General features: G+C 43.6%; 1 protein-coding gene across 2 annotated transcripts in view; it reads right to left on the reverse strand.

The window, feature by feature from the left end:
• Positions 1 to 20,969, reverse strand: part of LOC126474121 (proton-coupled amino acid transporter-like protein pathetic) — an 80,979-nt gene that overhangs the window by 27,059 nt on the left and 32,951 nt on the right. The window contains exons 1-4 of one of the 2 annotated variants that reach the window (XM_050101550.1): positions 17,081 to 17,199; positions 6,460 to 6,524; positions 6,212 to 6,301; positions 3,749 to 3,899 (exon numbers count right to left, since the gene is read on the reverse strand). In XM_050101550.1, the coding sequence (XP_049957507.1) occupies positions 3,749 to 3,899; positions 6,212 to 6,301; positions 6,460 to 6,524; positions 17,081 to 17,137 (363 nt within the window). In that variant the 5' untranslated portion in view covers positions 17,138 to 17,199. Of the gene's footprint in view, positions 1 to 3,748; positions 3,900 to 6,211; positions 6,302 to 6,459; positions 6,525 to 17,080; positions 17,200 to 20,969 lie in introns of those variants that run through there. The other variant, XM_050101551.1, reaches the window with a different exon arrangement.

Genomic DNA, 20,969 nt, shown 5'->3' on the forward strand with positions numbered 1-20,969 from the left:
GCAGTTATAAGAGTCGAGGGGTATGAAAGGGAAGCAGTGGTTGGGAAGGAGTGAGACAGGGTTGTAGCCTATCCCCGATGTTATTCAATCTGTATATTGAGCAAGCAATAAAGGAAACAAAAGAAAAGTTCGGAGTAGGTATTAAAATCCATGGAGAAGAAATAAAAACTTTGAGGTTCGCCGATGACATTGTAATTCTGTCAGAGACAGCAAAGGACTTGGAAGAGCAGTTGAATGGAATGGACAGTGTCTTGAAAGGAGGGTATAAGATGAACATCAACAAAAGCAAAACGAGGATAATGGAATGTAGTCGAATTAAGTCGGGTGATGCTGAGGCAATTAGATTAGGAAATGAGACACTTAAAGTAGTAAAGGAGTTTTGCTATTTGGGGAGCAAAATAACTGATGATGGTCGAAGTAGAGAGGATATAAAATGTAGACTGGCAATGGCAAGGAAAGCGTTTCTTAAGAAGAGAAATTTGTTAACATAGAGTATAGATTTAAGTGTCAGGAAGCCGTTTCTGAAAGTATTTGTATGGAGTGTAGCCATGTATGGAAGTGAAACGTGGACGATAAATAGCTTAGACAAGAAGAGAATGGAAGCTTTCGAAATGTGGTGCTACAGAAGAATGCTGAAGATTAGATGGGTTGATCACATAACTAATGAGGAGGTATTGAATAGAATTGGGGAGAGCAGGAGCTTGTGGCACAACTTGACTAGAAGAAGGGATCGGTTGGTAGGACATGTTCTGAGACATCGAGGGATTACCAATTTAGTATTGGAGGGCAGCGTGGAGGGTAAAAATCATAGAGGGAGAGCAAGAGATGAATACACTAAGCAGAATCAGAAGGATGTAGGTTGCAGTAGGTACTGGGAGATGAAGAAGCTTGCACAGGATAGAGTAGCATGGAGAGCTGCATCAAACCAGTCTCATGACTGAAGACCACAACAACAACAACATGAGCACAAGGTTGTACAGATGGTATCACGCTGCATGACTTAACTCGAATCCTCTGTTGCGCTCAGTGTAAGGACGTGTTCTGCATTTGGCTGACAATATTAACACAGAATATTAGAATTAATGGAAGAAGGCTTACCAACTTGAGATTTGCTGATGATATTGCCTTACTGGCCAAAGACTTCGCAGAGCTCCAAAACTTACTTACAGATCATGCATCGGAATGTCAGCTGGTTGGCTGGAACATGAACCTTTCCAAAGCAAAAGTAATATCCAACAAATGGGTCCTAGCTGGAGATGTGAAAGTCAAGGACAGTCTACTAGAAGAGGTCAGTGAATATGTCTACCTTGGCCAGATTATAAATATGAAGGGAGACATAAGGCCAGAATTCTATCGACGCATCAAGCTTGTCTGGCAAGCATTTGGGAAGAATTCAAAAGTATTCAGATAAAAAATGCCAGTAAATCTGAAGAAAGCAGTATTTGATCAATGCATTCTTCCTGTGATGACGTATGGCTGCGAGACATGGACACTGAACTCATTTACAAATGGCTCTGAGTACTATGGGACTTAACTTCTGAGGTCATCAGTCCCCTAGAACTCAGAACTACTTAAACCTAACTAACCCTACGGACGTCACACACATCCATGCCCGAGGCAGGATTCAAACCTGCGACCGTAGCGGTCGCGCGGTTCCAGACTGTAGCACCTAGACCCGCTCGGCCACCCCGGCCGGCGAACTCATTTACAAAAGGGAAACTTAGGACAGCACAGAGAGCCAAGCAGGGATCAATGCTGGGCTATACAAGAAAGGACAGGAAAACGGCAGACGACATCCGGTCTGTGACGAAGGTTAATGACATCTTGGAGATAGTAGGTTCCTTGAAATGGCAGTGGGCTGGCCACGTCGCAAGAAGAAAAGACAACAGATGGACGAAGCTAGTACTGGAGTGGAGTCCAAGAGAGCACCGGAGGCCTAGAGGAAGACCACCAGACAGATGGGACAAAGACATCAAGAAGATCGCTGGTAACACCTGGCAGATTACTGCCCAAGACCGTACCACTTGGAGAAGACTTCTGAAAGCCTACTTGAATCCACGACTCGAAGAGGCCACATCATCTATTGATTGAATTGGCTGATGATGATGATGATTAACACAGGTCTAATGTAAAGAATGCCCTCTGAATTACGTTAAAACAACTATTACGTCTGTGGGAGTTTGTAAAACTAAATAAGAGCGTTATGACTTCATAAATGATAATAAAACTATGCAATACCAGATCAACAACTTCAAGCAGGTGATCGACCTTTGTTGGTCCTCTTGTATTTAACGGAACTTGGAAGGCAATAATCATTTACTGGAAAAATGACTAGTCACACCTTAATTGAGAATCATTATATGTTGCAGATGTTTCCTTACTGGATGAGTTGTTTGACTTGTTGTAAGTCCTTGAGAACGCATTGTAATGTCTAAGCCAAACTCACAATATGACTTGATGACAGACAGCACTGTTTTATGTATTCCATGTGTTAAAAGCTAATATACGACTGAGACTCCAAAAGAAAGCTATTCGCGACAGAGCTATCGTAAACATCTCAACAAAATCTGTATCAATAAAGTAGGAAATAAGAAAAACAAATGTTCGAGTTTAACATCCTAGAGTGTGGAGGTCAGGTGGACTTCGGCCCAGAAGGAAATCGGCTGTGGCCTAGGATAATTCCAGTATTAGCCTTGCTCAGAAAAATCATGAAAACCAACCAAAATTCCAGACGTAGATCTCAATTCCACTCTTCTCAGATACTTCCTCTTAACAATCGCGCCACTTCGCATTGTGCGGCAGAAAAGAAACAGGAATAAAAGTAAAATGCGTGGACTGCCAACTAAAATGGCTGAGAAAAATCTTGTCAAGAATTCAAGGCAACCACACAGTAAAGGTAAGATAGTTTGATATAGTTGCAGAAAAGTCATGCGTAGAAAATCAAAGACAGAATGGCGAAAAGACGAGCGTATGTAGTGAGGGTGCAAAAATTTGATGGATTCGAGCTGTTTGCCAGACACTGAAATGGAGGAGCATACTAAGCCTGAGAGCAGAGAAGAGCAGCAAAGCGACTGGTGCCAATTACGTAATGGTCGTACAAATTTGGGTAGTGATTTTCGTTTGAAGGAGATTTAAACTACGCTTCTTCGGCTTGAAACAGATGATCATGCACAAAAAGTATAATTTTACGGTACTATGGCCATTTGCCTCGCTATTATTCCAACAAACAGTTTAAACAAGTAGAGCTCAAAGTTTGCAGTTATTCCCTTAATTCACAAATTTAGGTTGACAAACAGCACTTGAATGTAGAGATGAATAATAACTGAATATCCCTTCGAAAGGAACTTTAAAACAGAGCGGCCCATAGTGAACAAGGCTGAGGTATGTATCGGAAGTGGCCTTATTGAAGGAGCTGTCCAGCCTTCGCCTGAATAATTCAGGAAAATCGCTGGATGGGTGGACCCTGCTCCTGATGAACAAATGGCCAATATGCAAAACGCCGCGTGTACTCGACGATGAGCTCAGTGCAGCGAACGCACGGCTCAGGAACCAGCTGCAGTGGTCTTGTTGAGGGAGGCATTCCAGCATTAACGAGAAGTAACGTTGCTTAAAAATTTGCCAAAGCAAGTTTTTTAGAGGATAGAACCCTTAGAATAGCGCAATAACTCCACATTTGGTGCCACCGATATTCAGTACCTACCAGACGACGCATGGACGCCTCCTGTGACGTCGTGTCTGAAAGGCTTACCAGTATCTGTACGGTGTGCGTGCAGATGAGCCCGACGAAGAGGGTGGCGACCATCCCGAAGGCGAGCCCCGCATTCCGGAAGGCGTTCGGCATGGCCAGTATGCCGCTGCCCAGGCTGCTCTTGAGCAGGTGCGCCAGCGCGCCCACGTCGCTGCAACACAGGAAGGCGAGGAAGATGACGTCAGCTGGCCACCTCGCGTTTAGTCATGTGCCCCGCGCGAGAGCTGCTTCGGAGAATCCGTAGTACCGGTTTTATGACGGCTCTTGTAAAAATTCACCGCTATAACCTTTCATTACTATTTCACGTCTACAGCGCGCTTACTCTGTGCTGTAAGAGAAGCTTTTGCGCAAACACTGCTGAGCTAGTTAAATATAATCAGAATGACCATTCAGACTTCTGGGGGAACAAAATAAAATCCTGAAAAAGAAGCCCTGGGAGTTTATTTACCAATTCTCCGTATATAACGTCCTTTTACATCTACAGTACTATTTCAGCAATTTAGTCGGGAGGTACGTGATCAAGTATTTTAGGTACACATTGAAAGGTTGGGAGAAGATGAGATAAGTTTTAAGGAAAGCAAGGATGTCATGCGGTGGAGAAGTAATGCGATACCGTAACATAAAAAAAGGAGGAGAACGAGAATTTAACGTCACGTCCAAATAAAGGTCTTTATAGATGGAGAATAAACTCTAATTGTTTCAAGGATGGGAAAGGAAAATGGCCATCCCTGCATTTTCCCGGAGAGATTTACGGTAATGGCAGAAAATCTAGATCAGGATGGTCGGACGCGAACCATCGTCTACCCGAATCGAATCCCTTGTGCTGACCAGTGCACCACCTTGCTCCGTATTAGCGACTAGAATTTTTGTTAGTATGTCTTCCCGCGTGTACAGCTGACGAAAAGTTCTCGTGTCTCTCCTGCCGTGTGGCAGTGTTGGTAAGTAGCGGCCGGCCGGTGTGGCCGTGCGGTTAAAGGCGCTTCAGTCTGGAACCGCGTGACCGCTACGGTCGCAGGTTCGAATCCTGCCTCGGGCATGGATGTGTGTGATGTCCTTAGGTTAGTTAGGTTTAATTAGTTCCAAGTTCTAGGCGACTGATGATCTCAGAAGTTGAGTCGCATAGTGCTCAGAGCCATTTGAACCATTTTGGGAAGTAGCGACGACTCAGACATTGTCATACTATCATCTCCTGGTGACTTCGCCATGATACGACGAGTATGGTTATCACTGAAACATCGCGACCGTTAAATACTTCCACTCGAATGGCGGTCTTAAAATTTTTTGAGGACATTAACGGGTATTTAAGTTCTATGTTTGGTCATTTTATGGTGCAGATACCAGTCATTAATGGACTAGGAAGGGTGACCGCCTGCGAACATTGGGTGCCGTTTGGCTCAGGGGAACGCGAGTCGCCTGAGTCCAACTGAAAGATTTGCACCAGGCCCTTGAGCCATGCAAAATTATTATTGGCGATTTCATGTCGCCAAACCTTTGCAACCGATCTTCAAGCACTTACAAAGTTTTTCTTTCCCTTTTTTTTTCTTTTTTATGTTTGTGAAAACTGTTAAACGTACAACAACGGCCTGAAATGTCTAGTATAAAGGGTGCGAGCAAAATGTTTCCGTTCGAAGGCCGTACAGTCCAGAATTGGTAGGCCAATCAGGCAAAATCGCCGTAAGCATTGAGGCAATCATGCCACCGACGCGCCGATACCCGTTTGGTGAAAAACCGTGTGCTGCTGCGTGGAGAGGTCTGTAACTGACTGCTGCACATCCTCGTCCAACAGCCCTTCAAGGGACAGATGGCGTGATAGCCGCATGGGGAGAGATCAGGATTATAGAGCGCGTGCTAAGAGTATCTCCCAGTTTAGTTGGCATAACCTCTGCATTACGACATTTGCGATACGGGAACGTACTAGAACATGAAGCAGCAGCACAGCCCTTGGCACACCATTCCGCAACGGCGGATTCTGACAGATATGCTGCCCCACACACATTCTTCATTCTCCGATGGATGTCTGCCAGTGTCTATTTTTCGGCAGCCAAGGAAAGAATATCAGCTCCTTGGTAATAACTTCGCCATAGTTCACGTTCCCGCATTTGTAACACATCGGAAAGCCACGAATGCCATACTAATCCCATGCCTACACATCGGTACTTGTATACGCGCAGAGGAGTCGCGCTGCGTTGTGTCTACGCTGCAGAACCACCCTCAAACAAGAACTCTTTGATAGACCCTTATAAAACTAACAGTGTAGTAGTGAACATGAGCAGCAAATCTGAAAGCGGTGTGCCGAAATCTATTTTGTTTTTATAACTGCGTTGCCGGTTCCTGTTAGGGTTCTATCCATTTATTATAGGTAATATGTAGACTTAACATTTTTTTGGTCAAAAAGCGAGTTTGTATTTTATATCCACGAACGGCCTATAATCTTACAAACATATGAAAAGATTGTCTACTTACGAGTAGGCATTGTCGAGATTTCTTTCGGCGAAAGGATCGTACTCGTCGCCGGTGCTCTTTTCCTTCTTCTTGCCTTCTGCGAGTTTGGCTCTGAAAAATAGAAATGCTAATTAAGTAATATGGTTCAAAGCGTGAAATCGCAAGTAACTACATTCAGCGAACACATATATTTCACTTCCTAGAATAGCTGTGCTTAATTTCATTTAAATTATAATACTGCAGTGGAAACGAAAAAGATTGTAGCTTACGTAGAAGAAACGGTGCTGATTGTGATAATGGAATCACCCAGGGGTACTTTCCTTTCCACTGTCATCTGAAAAAATAAAACATAATTTGGTAAGTAATTCTAAAGGATAACTATGGAAGTAGAACAAATGTATCAACCGAAAGGTTTATTTCATTAGTCATTAAAATCTGAGCCTCGTGTATTACTGCAGCACTCCAAGGCAAGATTACAGTAAATCGTACAAAATTCATAATGGAAGGTTAAATATCATTCACGCCATCTGTAACGCGGTCTTCTGGTCCAAGTATACCTGAAAATGCCGAAACGGTACCTGTTTGATCGCAATTTTTCCGAGATGTAGCACGACATTCCACATTGATAATCGTGTAGAGTGTGGGGTTTTTCGGTCACCGTCTATCGGCATCGCCGAATTATCTCGATCTATTAGTATGTCATAGTAATTAGATCGTTAACTTTTGGGTACAATGTGACAATCTTTATTAGTTAATGCAGCACAGCACATAAGCCTTTTGCTTCTGACGTATGGAACCAAATTAGGTACCGTACCATTCCAATCTGCGAGTTAGACTGACACCCGTCTTGTTGGTTCTCTGGCCAGACTAGCATTAATTCGATTCGTTCTGTGCTTTACCTTATTTCCCCAACATGGAAACTGAGATTAGACATTTAAGATATTTCCAGTTAAGATCCTGAATCGCAAAGTATATGAGCGCGCCATGTACATAAACGTCCAAATCGAGGATGACTGAATGTCCATCATCTACGAATCCTGCAACACACAGAACAAGTAAAAAAAAGAAAAGTCTTAAGTTCGGAGATATTTTTCTAGCCCATAGTAAACAGCATATTTCCCACGGTAGAAGGGCATACCAACGCCTTGCTACGTCTTAGAAAGTAGTTCACACCTTCCCACTAAGATAGGACAGCGTCATATTCGAGTACATATTTCTTTTGGGCCGACTTATATGCGTGTTCTTAATATTTGACATTGTGAGGGGGGGGGGGGATCCTTCTCTCCTGAACAATAGTCTCTCTTGAGCAATAGCTCAATGAGTGCCTGTCCTGTGTTGTGTTGTGATACATTATTATTGACGAACTCCCGAACGAAAGAGTGGTAAGGAATAGCACCCTGTTCACACAGACAGTTTACTCCCCTATAATAGCGCCAAGACGCCATCCGAGTTTTACAATGTCATCAAGAGTAAGAATCATTATCAGCAATGTCATTGGCCTCATTCCATTTTATCCCTTGGTACACACCAACAATGTAGTAATCTGGATTTGTATGTTAGTAGTGTCTCTCACTGTCGCAGAACTTCTGATGATGGAAATTTTTTCATCTTTCTGGATCCATCCTTCTAGTGACTCTCAATTTGTCACTTCGGTAGTTACAAAAACTGCCAGGAAGTTTTATAAAAACTGTGTGTCGTTCCATTGCCAGATGAATGGGGAAGTGCCCTGTTATAGAAGTTGTTTTCTGAACAGTGTAGTTATTAATCCGAAATTTTCGTAGTGCTTGGAGTAACCGTAATGGTCTTAGTCAATAAGCGGGACACTGAATGGACATTATCCGAAGAATGACACTGTCTGTTCAACCTCCCTCGCTTTATACGTTTCCTGGCTGGCAACGTGCAATAAAGAAGGGAGAAAGAAAGTAAACTGAAAAGGGAAGTTTTATTTACCTTGAAATAACAGAATACATATCTACATCTATTTGTTAGAAATTCCTGTGATTTGAGACGAAAGCATTTAGTTTGAGCTTCTAGAACTGTAGGGAAACAAATACGTCCGTATTTTTTCTATGAATTGTTCCTATACATAACATATTGCTATCCCTTGCTCCTCTTCATTCACTCAGTAAGGTAAGGGAGAGAATCTCGCAATCACTTATAGCCTGTCCAGAATACCAGAATGCGTCTGCTAATCGAGAGAACGACAGCTAGAGCTCACTTTCCGGTCCCGCAAGTTTTGGCTTTGACTATTTAGTTCTGCTTCTTATTTCGACTGTCTTGCGGAAGTGTAGTTGTGTCATAGGTGTAATGTGATCTGCAGAAATGAAAAACAATTGCAAATTTTTGATTTGTTGCGTAACTGCAACTGTGTCACAATCGGCTCAGTTTGTAGAAGTAGGATACTTACTTTGCTATCAGTGGAATGTGTATTACCTACAAGGAAATCTGGTGACAAACTCTCTACGTTACTCAGCATTCTTACTTTAATTGCATTATCAACGTCCCGATATTGTTCGTCACCCTCCATTGCCCCCCACATTTCACGCGTCGATCACAGCTGTGTGCACAATGGCCGAAGTGTACGTTACCTGCCTTGTTTGGTCAACACTCTGGACTTTATCGACGGCATGCTACGAGTTCTATTGGGTTCTTTGACAGCAGTCCTTTCCACACAGTAGTAAATGTGACCTGACAGAGATTCAGGGAACTATACAGCCAGCTTCTTAACTATTTCCGAATATTCTCGACGGAGACGACGTTTAAGAGTTACTGGAAGGAAATTCATGATATAATTTTAACCAGACCACACACGCGATGAGTTATTTTTCGGAGCTTATCTACCATTTTTTAATGAAACCACAAGAAACCTTCTTTAGTAACAAAAATACGTTAAATGAATATAGTTTCGTTCCACTAAATCATGAACATTTTGTGACAATACGTCTGCAGCCTCGCCTCGTACCACTTTCTGGTCTTTCTGATACACTTTCTGTTGATCATTCCCAGAAATTCACTTTCTTCTGTCTGCAGGTGCAAGAATGAGTTCTCTATCATACACATTGTCATTTAGCGTGACTAGGTATAAAATGTTTAACGGTCTCGTGGTTCCCATCGAACAAGAAATGAAAATTACAAGCAGTTTACACAGAAAAATCAAACCATTTCTTTCTTCTGACACGTTTAACGTGAAAAGTCATGAGCGCCTCTAACCTATAATACCATTGTGTCCCGTCCTTTATAAGACCAAAGGTACATACGAATTAGAATGTAGGAAGCTATCTCCTGTGAGAATTTTGTAAGCGAATATTATGATAATTACCTTGGGGCAGTCTTGCGAAAATCAGGTAAACAGACCAGAGTGTGCGACGGCGGTTTGAAATCTAGGTAATGTGTGTTAGCTGCCTATCTATGAACGATGTATTTTGGAAAACAAATAAGGCACTGCCTTTCAATGAGGTGGCGAGAAAAGTAAATAACGAAATCAGACAGTGGTCGAATACGCAAGTGGCATCACCTTCTCATTTGGTTTGTGTAGAGCTTCTAAGGAAATGACTGCTAATTATGAAATTCGCGCAGTGGAGGCAACACTCTCTAATATTGTGGTATTCATAAAAAATTATCTACTGTCAGTGTTGATTCAATTATCAGATAGTCAATGTACCATGATTTTGCTGATACAATGAGGGTATTATCGCATCGCACTCCACCTTAGTTTGGTATGATTGTTCGTATCTTCCATCATAACAGACAGCCTCTTAGGAATATGAAGAAATTATTTTTTCTCTGTGTTTTTTTTTTCTTATCATTTGTAGCTTCTCTCTCCTGTTCATGAGTGTCAAGTTTCGTTAACATGATCAACGTCCCCTCTGTACATGTTTGCATCGTCTTCCGGCGTATTTACTTCTGAACAATAAGTGTTTAAGGTAACAGCTCATGACGCATTCTGTTCGGTTGTTTCTTTAAACTACTTCAAATACTGGTACGCCAGCAACCCCACAACCGTTCCCATTCCAAATCTCTACGTTCCTAAGCTCACGCTCCGTCTGTAATAACCTCGGTATTGACGGAACATTGGAATTTCCAACATCGCGCTTATATGGGTTCAGGACTTTTAGATCTAGCCAAAACTGTCGCAATGGGAGGCACGTTGATGGCAAGCTATATAGTCGTGACGTATTTACTCGTCGCCAGCGATTAAGCAGCTGGTAGTAAGTCACCTACAATTGAGGGAAAGCAAGGACGGAAACGCCTATCCCAGTATTAACAGAACAAATTAACGTTTTCCATTTTCGTCGAAGACATTTTGTGTATTTCCACTCAAGGATCCATATGTCTGTTTATTTGCTTCGCGAAGAGACGTAACTGTCACACCAGCTTACGACTTCGTTGCGCACACTGCCTAAATGCACATAAGGACGCTGTGCTGAAAAGAGATCAGTGTGCAACCACAATTGTAGAGGAATCTCAACAGAACACTTGGAACCGGATACAGCTACAAGAAGTCATCAGGTCTTCCGCGTTGCGTCACTGCGAAAACCTGTTCCAACAGCCGGATGCCACTGAACTTGTCCGACGCTCAATGCTGTGCTCGCTTCATAACAGCTGACACGTGATCAACATACGGTACATGTCGGCACCAGTTTCTTGTTGTTAACGAACTCAGCGCTCTGTTGTAATACTGAAGACAAAACAGTAATGCCAGTGCATGAAGAAAGACGTCATCTGTCTGAATGCAGGATTAATTTACTTTTGATTTATATTTTTGATTTATAAGAGCTGCACTTGGTCTTCTTTTTGTCGAGAGCTGTAAGGATCAGTAGTAGAACAGGAGCAGATAAAATTATAGACACAAGAAATGAAGCGGGATGCTGATAACTGGGTAAAAGGAGCGATCCTTTCGGGTGACTGGTGAATCTTGCAAAGCGGGAACGTGTGGCCTACGTGTACACTGTGAATGTTCGGTTATCCTGGACAACATACGACAAATTATATGGAGACAATATTACAAAGTACCTACAGTGTGGAGGCAGTAGCAGCTGTTAGAATGGTGAGATGAAAGTTTGTGGTACTATCAAAATATTGCAACTCTCTCTATTTCTCTCTCTTTTGTGGATTTCAGTGATAGTGTAACTTTGCATTATTTACCCTACTGGCTATGTGCTATATCAAGTAGCAGTTACTACAATCCAAAAGAGAGGTAGGCAAAATATGCCACTTCCACAGTCCTTCCTTTTAACCGGAAAACATACTACTCGCTAAAAGTACGAGACGTATGAGCCGAATGATCATTCTATGAAACAGAACCTGGTCACATTCCCAGACTCCATAAACTTATGTAGGAAGGCGACTGGAACTTTTTTTCATCAATGCTGGCTCTCTATAAGAGGAGAGTAGGAAGATTATGTATTAAAAGGGAGTAGGCGCTCAGAGTAGGGGAGGAAATCGACCGCGTCGCTTTCAGAGGAATCTCTATATTTGCCTCGAGTGATTCAGAGAAACGAGGAGAAAGCTAAATCTGAATGGCTGAACGGGGATTTGAACTGGCCTTTTCCCGAATGCGAGTCCAGCTTCTTACAAACCGCCTCCTGTCGCTCCGTCACTTAGTTAAGGACGTAGTTACGACTCAACTGAAAGAGAAAGGGACAAAAAAGTGAACGTGACATTTTTAAGAATCCATCCAGCCATTAGGTTGACGTGATGTAGGGAACCCACAGAAAACTAAAATTGTAGTTTCTAGATGGGCATTTCTGGTAAGGGCCACTTAATGACAGTGGTTACAGACCAAGTTACCACTTAATGACAGTGCATATTAGATTTCAGTGAAACAAAGTTGGCAGCTGTTTCACCCTCTGTAATGTTTCGTCAGCGCTTTCATTCAGACAGCACAACGTTTTCTAGTTGTTAATAGAGTACTTCTTTAACGACAGCCTATTCGACTAATGACCAACATTCCAGATACGCATGGTTGAGGAGTGAGCTTCATATTTTGTTTCGTTTATCTTCATTACCTCGGGTTCTCTGAATGCAAACGGGGTGGTCCATCCAGCGAGATCACCAGTAAATCACATCTCAATATCTCTGAGACGTGGTGGTAATCTGTTCATTATAGCCAGAGAATAAACACCAATAAATAACATTGCAGTACCAAACACTGTTTCTTTTATTATTAATTGAGTCATCAGTCTTCTGACTGGTTCCATACGCCCGCCACGAATTCCTCTCCTGTGCCAACTTTTTCATATCAGAGTAGCAATTACAACAGACGTCAATTATTCGCTGGGTGTAATGCAGTATCTGCCTTCCTCTACAGTTTATACCCTCTACAGCTCCCTCTAGTACCTCGGAAGTTGTTCCCTGATGTATTAACAAAGTAACATAATCCCGTCCCTTCTCCTTGTCAGTTTTGTTTTCCATATAGAACTTTCCTCGCCGATTCTGTGCAGAATCTCCTCATTCCTTACTTCATCAGTCCACCTAATTTTGAACATTCATCCGTAGCATCACATCTCAGTTGCTTCGATTCTCTTCTGTTCCAGTTTTCCCATAGTCCGTGTTTCACTACCGTATAGTTCTGCTCTCCAAACGTACATTCTCAGAAATTTCTTTATCTAATTAAGACAAATATCTGATAACAGTAGACATCTCTTGGCCAGGAATGCCATTCTTGCCTGTGATAGTTTGCTTTTGAAGTTCTCTTTGCGGCCTAAGTAACAGAAGTCCTGAACTTCATCTACTTCGTGACCATCAATCCTCATGTCAAATTTCTCACAGTTTTCATTTCTTCTACTTCTCATTAGTTGCATCTTCTCCTGTTTAATCTCAAGCCATATTCTATACTCATTAAGACTGTTCACTCCATTCAGCAGATTTTGTAATTCTTCTTCACTTCCTCTGTGAATAGCAATGTCATCAGCTAATCTTATCACTGATATCCTTTCACCTCGAATCTTAATTCCACGTTTTAACCTTTCTTTTATTTCCGTCATTACTTCTTCTCTGTGTAAATTGAACAATAGGGCCTTACACCCTTTTTAATCCGAGCACTTCGGTCTTTGTCTTCTAATCTTACTATTCTTTCCTGTTTCTTGTACAAGTTCTATATCACCCGTCTCTCCCTACAGCTTACCCCTATTTTCCTCAGAATTTCGAACAACTTGCCCTATTTGACATTGTCGAATACTTTTTCCAGGTCGACGAATCCTATCAAGGTATTCTGATTTTTCTTTAGCGATAAAATGTGTAAATTTGTCCTACGTTTCTAGGTGACCAAACTGCAGAAGTCGTCGGTTCCTTACACACTTCTTAATCTAACTTAAACTAATTTAGGTTAAGGACAACACACACACCTATGTCCACCTCCGACGGGGGCAGCCGCGCGAACAGTGGCAAGGCGCCTCAGACCACACGGCTACCCTTCGTGGCGATTTTCCTTTTCCATTATCAGTGTCAGAACTGCCTCTCTGTTGCCTTTACCTATCCTGAAGCCAAACTGATCGCATCTAACACATCTTCAATTTTCTTTTCGATTCTTCTTTACATTATGCTTGTCAGAAAATTGGATGCATAAACTGTTAAGCCGATTGTCCGATAATTGACGCACTTATTAGCTCTTGCAGTCTTAGAAATTGTGATGGTATTTTTCCGAAAGTCATATGGTATATCGCCATACTCATACATTCTACTCACCATCGCGAACAGTCGTCATGTTGCCACTTCCCCTACTGATTTTAGAATTTCTGAGGGAATGTTATCTGTCCCTTCTGCTTTAAGTCCTTTATATTCTGATTCTAATACTGGATCCCCTGCCTCTGCGGTATCGACTTCTGTTTCTTCTTCTATCACACGAGATAGACAAATCTTCCCCCTCATAGAGACCTTCAGTGCACTCTTTCCACCTATCTGCTCTCTCCTCTGCATTTAACAGCGGAATTCCCGTTGCACTGTTAATGTTACCACCCTTACTTTTAATTTCAGCGAAGGTTGTTTTGACTTTTCTATATGCTGAGTCAGACCTTCCAACAGTAATTTCTTTTTCGATTTCTTCACACTTTCGTTGCAGCCATTTCTCCTTATCTTCTCCGCACTTCCTATTTATTTCGTTCCTAAGCGACTCCTATTTGTGAATTCCTGAATTTCTATGAACATTTTTGTGCTTCATTCTTTCATCGATCAGCTGAACTATTTCTTCCGTTACCCATGTTTTCTTTGCAGGTTCCTTCTTTGTACCTATTTATTTCTTTCCAAGCTTCGTGATTTCTCTTTTTAGAGATGTCGATTCCTCTTCAACTGAACTTCCTAGTCAGCAATTCATTATCGCAGACTCCATAGTTTTAGAGAACTTCAAGCATATTTTTCATTCCGTAGTACTTCCGCATTCAACTTTTTGCGTATTCATTCTTCCAGACTAACCTCTTAAACTTCAACCTACTCTTTGTCACTTGCACATTGTGATCTGAGTCTATATATGCTCCTGGGTACACCTTACAATCAAACATCTGATTTTGGTATCTCTGCCTACGGTGTAATCTAACTGAAATCTTGTCGTATCTCCCGGCCTACTCCAAGTTTAGCTCCTTCTTTTAAGATTCATAAAGAGAGTATTGTCTGTTACTAGCTGAAGTTTATTACAGAACTCATTCCTACTACTAAGTCCATATTCTCCTGTGATCGTTTCTTCTGCTCCTTGCCCCACAACCACATCGCAGTCCCCCATGACTTAGATTTTCATCTTCCTTTACGCACTGAATTACCCTTTCAATATCCACACACACTTTCTCTATCTTTTCATGTTCTGCTTGTGACGTCGGCATGTATACCTGAACTATCGTCGTCGGTGTTGGTTTGCTGTCGATTCTGATAAGAACATCCCTGTTACTGAACTGTTCAACTAACACACTCTCTGCCCCACCTTCTTATTCATAACGAATCCTAGTCCCATTATAGCATTTTCTGTGCGGTTGATATTACCCTATGATCATCTAACTATAAATCCTGCTTCATACTGCATTATTCAACATATCCCTTGATTGTCAGAGGAGCACCGTGGCTGTCTGTAGTCACGCTGGAAGGCTCATGCTTTAAAATGTGTATTTATGCAAAACAACTGACATACATATTACAATTTCATCAGTGACCGTGTGCTGGATTAATTCATTTCGCTCAAGTGATCTTGACGTCGATTGGTTGTTAAATCATTAATTTCCTTATTTTCGATGACTGCAACAAAAACGGTGCAGTAACACTACTCACACACCGCCATTTATGTCGATAAGCTCTTTGGCTCTAAAAAGCATAATATCTTCATTTAAAGTTAACACCTGAGTGTATGCTGTCTCGTAATATATCACAAATGAAGAGGTACTTGCAGGTTTCCTTATTGTTAAATGATTACAATTATACAAAAATAGTAGAAGTACACAACGTTTCAAAAAGAAGGTGTGTATTATAACGTATTATGTTGTTAAGCTACCGATCGCTGCGCCGCGGCTCGATTATTAAAGGAATGGATATATGGTTTAGTTTATACTCATTACCGCTGGATAGTGGTTGCCTTCTGTTTGCTTGGTTAACATCACATATCGAAAAGTGGCTACTCCACAGCGAAAATTATTTTGTGTTCTCGAGTTTGGCAAGTGTAATTTCCTGATCACAGTGCAAAGGCGTTTCAGACTGAGGTCCAAACTGATTCTCCGAATGGTTGGAACATTCGCAGATGGTATCGACAGCTTGTAAACACACGATGTGTATGTGAAACAAGGAGTCCTGACCGCACTCATGTTTCCGACGAAAATGTCGCACGAATTCTAACCACTTTCAGGGTAATCCCACAAAATCAACTCGGCGTGCCAATCTGGAGTTACAGCTGCCTACAACAACGATTTGGCTTGTTTTGAAACTTTGGTCGGTTACGAAGCCGTAAAAGTCAGAGCTGTTACAGACTCTTCGCCATAACGACAAACGGAAACATGTGCCATTTTTTGACGTGCATCAGAAAATCATTGACAACACTTTCGCACAACACATCGTGTTCAGTGATGAAGCGACCATCAACATGAGTGGGTAAGTAAACAAACACAAAGTTCGAATTTGTGGCGTAGGGAACCCACATGCACACATTGAAGATGCACAAGATAAACCCAAAGGCAATTTTTTTTTTTTTTTTGTAATAGCCCACTCATTTATTTACGGCCCATTCTTCTTTGGCGGAAACACGGTTAACCGCCAGTAGTATTTTGGTGTGTTAGAAAACCGGTTGTTCCCGAGGCTGAACGGGGACGACTTTATTTTTCAACAATATGGGGCACTCCCTCGCCAGAGTCGCCCAGTGCTTGAATATCTGATTGAAACTCTACCCAACCGTTGGACTGGTCGTCAAACAGCCAGCGATTTGGCACTTCTCGGTTGATCTTCTCGGTCATCGGATTTGACGTCTGTGATCTCTTCTTGTGGAGTTTTATTAAGGATAACATTTATGCGCCAACACTACCATAGAAACTACAAGGTATGAAATACCGGATCTACGTCCATAACGTCAGTAACGGTGGACATGCGTACCCGAGTATGGCAGGAATTCGATTATCGATGTGATATGGCTCGTGTCGCTGGTGTAGGATATATTGGATATCTGTAATCTAAACTTGAGATATTCCTAAATATGTGCCCAAGTTTCACAGTTTTATGCCTTAGAGTTTATTAAATGTATGTGTTCGAAGTACTCTTTATGAAACAACCTGTACTTCAACTCAAATTCTATTGCAGTGCTGGATTTAGGTACGGCAAGAGTTCTACGACTCCTAAATCCACTTCGGCCGTGTATTAAAAATATATAAGAGAGAGTGGCTCTAAATTCTCTTTCGACAGTGACGTTTAACTGTGCTGAGCGGTTCCTACCTCCAGAGGTAAGGGACTATCGGCGTGCCGGGACGACGAGCGAGCGGAGGGCGACATGTGGACGTTGTCTCCTGCCAGCGCCAGCAGGTGTGCAGAGGAACCGTGGCTCGCGATGCCTGGGGACTGACTGCCGAGCGGTGAAAGTCACTGGCGGGTTATTACCGGAGGACGACCAGTCCAACAGCCGGTTCTGTGCGCATCCTCCTCCCTCTCCCCACCGCGTCATCGGTGACGCATTCCGTCCGTCATTATGAATTCTACGGAATTCAGTGGATTGCTTAGCGAAGCATGTTAAGTGGTATCTGTTCTCGGATGGAAAAACCCCAAAGTGGACACATTTCCGACCTGCAAGGTGCCTCTGAGAGATTCTGTGAATGGTTCGATCGTAAATCACAACAAATGGTAGAGATACTTCAAACACAAAGCACTGAACCACATTTGGTACATACTAGGTGTAAAGGGTTCTATCGTACTGTTAACGGTGACTGAGACGTACGGCTTTTAAGTGTAAGCGTATGGAACTCAGCACATGAGTGGAAAGATATGTTTATGATGAGTCCAAGAGGTTTTCTCAAGGAAATGATTTATAACGATCGGCGATATCGAGATAACTGCAACAGACATTGATTTAAAATCGGAGTATGTCCCTGTTGTTGATATAGAAGGGATTGACGATAGTGAAGGATATTGCTGATGCTATCATTTAAACGTAGGCCTAATTTGGTATAATATAGTTCTATTCTCGATTTTTATCACACAACGATAGATAGGAGATGATAATTAATGACGTTGGAAATAATTTAATTGATATATGTCACCGAAATCCACCTTCCCTGCAAACCGTCACGTTAGGGAATGATACATATTGCTTCCATGTCGATCCGCAGTAGGACAAAGAAACCAAAGTAAAGCAGAAGTGAAAAGATGTATCAAATGTGTGATCATGGACGTGTGGCATCAGTGTCACGATGGATAGTAAAATAAGTTACTGCTGACAGTTTACAGCGAGTTTATAGGTTTCCCAAAAGTATACAGTCAGAAATGTAGAGTACTTTGGAGTTGAATTAAGGCATTTTGTTTGTATCTTGTTTCCTTTCTCTTCTCATTCCATTTGCTGCACTCGTAAAAACATAGCAAACAGTGCAAAATTGTTAAGGCTTTCGTGGCCACATGTTGACAAACTGCCTATTGGCTTCTGTCTCGGGTTCTTTGGGCGACATTCATCTGATGATTTTACTGACGTTTCGCCAGAACGAGTGCCTGGCATTGTCAAAGCTTTACACTCCATTGCTGGTGGTGAACTGGAGCCGAGCTCGCGGCCGCAGATTATACACTCCTGGAAATGGAAAAAAGAACACATTGACACCGGTGTGTCAGACCCACTATACTTGCTCCGGACACTGCGAGAGGGCTGTACAAGCAATTCACACGCACGGCACAGCGGACACACCAGGAACCGCGGTGTTGGCCGTCGAATGGCGCTAGCTGCGCAGCATTTGTGCACCGCCGCCGTCAGTGTCAGCCAGTTTGCCGTGGCATACGGAGCTCCATCGCAGTCTTTAACACTGGTAGCATGCCGCGACAGCGTGGACGTGAACCGTATGTGCAGTTGACGGACTTTGAGCGAGGGCGTATAGTGGGCATGCGGGAGGCCGGGTGGACGTACCGCCGAATTGCTCAACACGTGGGGCGTGAGATCTCCACAGTACATCGATGTTGTCGCCAGTGGTCGGCGGAAGGTGCACGTGCCCGTCGACCTGGGACCAGACCGCAGCGACGCACGGATGCAGTGCCGTACGGGACCGCACCTCCACTTCCGAGCAAATTAGGGACACTGTTGCTCCTGGGGTATCGGCGAGGACCATTCGCAACCGTCTCCATGAAGCTGGGCTACGGTCCCGCACACCGTTAGGCCGTCTTCCGCTCACGCCCCAACATCGTGCAGCCCGCCTCCAGTGGTGTCGCGACAGGCGTGAATGGAGGGACGAATGGAGACGTGTCGTCTTCAGCGATGAGAGTCGCTTCTGCCTTGGTGCCAATGATGGTCGTATGCGTGTTTGGCGCCGTGCAGGTGAGCGCCACAATCAGGACTGCATACGACCGAGGCACACAGGGCCAACACCCGGCATCATGGTGTGGGGAGCGATCTCCTACACTGGCCGTACACCACTGGTGATCGTCGAGGGGACACTGAATAGTGCACGGTACATCCAAACCGTCATCGAACCCATCGTTCTACCATTCCTAGACCGGCAAGGGAACTTGCTGTTCCAACAGGACAATGCACGTCCGTATGTATCCCGTGCCACCCAACGTGCTCTATCGGCGTGCCGGGACGACGAGCGAGCGGAGGGCGACATGTGGACGTTGTCTCCTGCCAGCGCCAGCAGGTGTGCAGAAGAACCGTCGCTCGCGATGCCTGGGGACTGACTGCCGAGCGGTGAAAGTCACTATCGTCAATCCCTTCTATATCAACAACAGGGATATACTCCGATTTTAAATCAATGTCTGTTGCAGTTATCTCGATATCGCCGATCGTTATAAATCATTTCCTTGAGAAAACCTCTTGGACTCATCATAAACATATCTTTCCACTCATGTGCTGAGTTCCATACGCTTACACTTAAAAGCCGTACGTCTCAGTCACCGTTAACAGTACGATAGATCCCTTTACACCTAGTACGTACCAAATTTGGTTCAGTGCTTTGTGTTTGAAGTATCTCTACCATTTGTTGTCAACTACCCTGGCCAGCAAGATCTCCGGATCTGTCCCCCATTGAGCATGTTTGGGACTGGATGAAGCGTCGTCTCACGCGGTCTGCACGTCCAGCACGAACGCTGGTCCAACTGAGGCGCCAGGTGGAAATGGCATGGCAAGCCGTTCCACAGGACTACATCCAGCATCTCTACGATCGTCTCCATGGGAGAATAGCAGCCTGCATTGCTGCGAAAGGTGGATAGACACTGTACTAGTGCCGACATTGTGCATGCTCTGTTGCCTGTGTCTATGTGCCTGTGGGTCTGTCAGTGTGATCATGTGATGTATCTGACCCCAGGAATGTGTCAATAAAGTTTCCCCTTCCTGGGACAATGAATTCACGGTGTTCTTATTTCAATTTCCAGGAGTGTATGTACCTGGCGCGCTGACGTCCAAGGGCTTCTCCGCGGTCTTTTACGGTGCGGTTCTCCTCTTGCTAGCTGCGACGGTCGTTCGCTGCAGTACGGGAAGCCAGGATCTGCTTACCTTAAGGCTTTCCTCTTCCTTGTTGAAGCTGTTCGCGTGTTTTTGTATTTCTACAGCTTCTCTGAACAAGAGGGTGTTATAGTGCCAAGTGAGAAGCGTCTCAGCAACCGCCGACGCACGGCCGCGGGCGCGGACCGCGGAGAGAACGCCTCCCAGGGGGAAGGGGATTTAAGACGGCAGCCCGCCCTCAGGAGCTCAGTTCGTCAGCGCATCTGACGATGGCGACATGTCTGATCGCCGAAATATTGTGTCCGATGGGCACTATGGACCTGCAGCACACCCGTGGACTGTTCGAACAAGAAATACGCCAGGAGAATCTGAAGAAGCACATGCCTGGGATAGAATGTAGAGGGCTATTTATGGACGACGTGACTCACCAACCACTCTGAGGGATCTAAGCTGAATCGCCGTTGAGGAGTGGGACAATCTGGATCAACAGTGCCTTGATGAACTTGTGGATAGTACGCATGCAAGAGGACGTGCCACTGCGTTTTAGAGGTACCAGTGTCTACAGCACCATCACCTCTCATGGTCTCGCTGTATGGTGGTGCAACATGCAATGTGTGGTTTTCAAGAGCAATAAAAATGGTGGAAATGGTGTTTATGTCGATCCCTATTCCAATTTTCTGTACAAGTTCCGGAACT

Source organism: Schistocerca serialis, chromosome 4 (genome assembly GCF_023864345.2).
Source record: "Schistocerca serialis cubense isolate TAMUIC-IGC-003099 chromosome 4, iqSchSeri2.2, whole genome shotgun sequence".
In the NCBI taxonomy this organism is placed as follows: Eukaryota; Metazoa; Arthropoda; class Insecta; order Orthoptera; family Acrididae; genus Schistocerca; species Schistocerca serialis.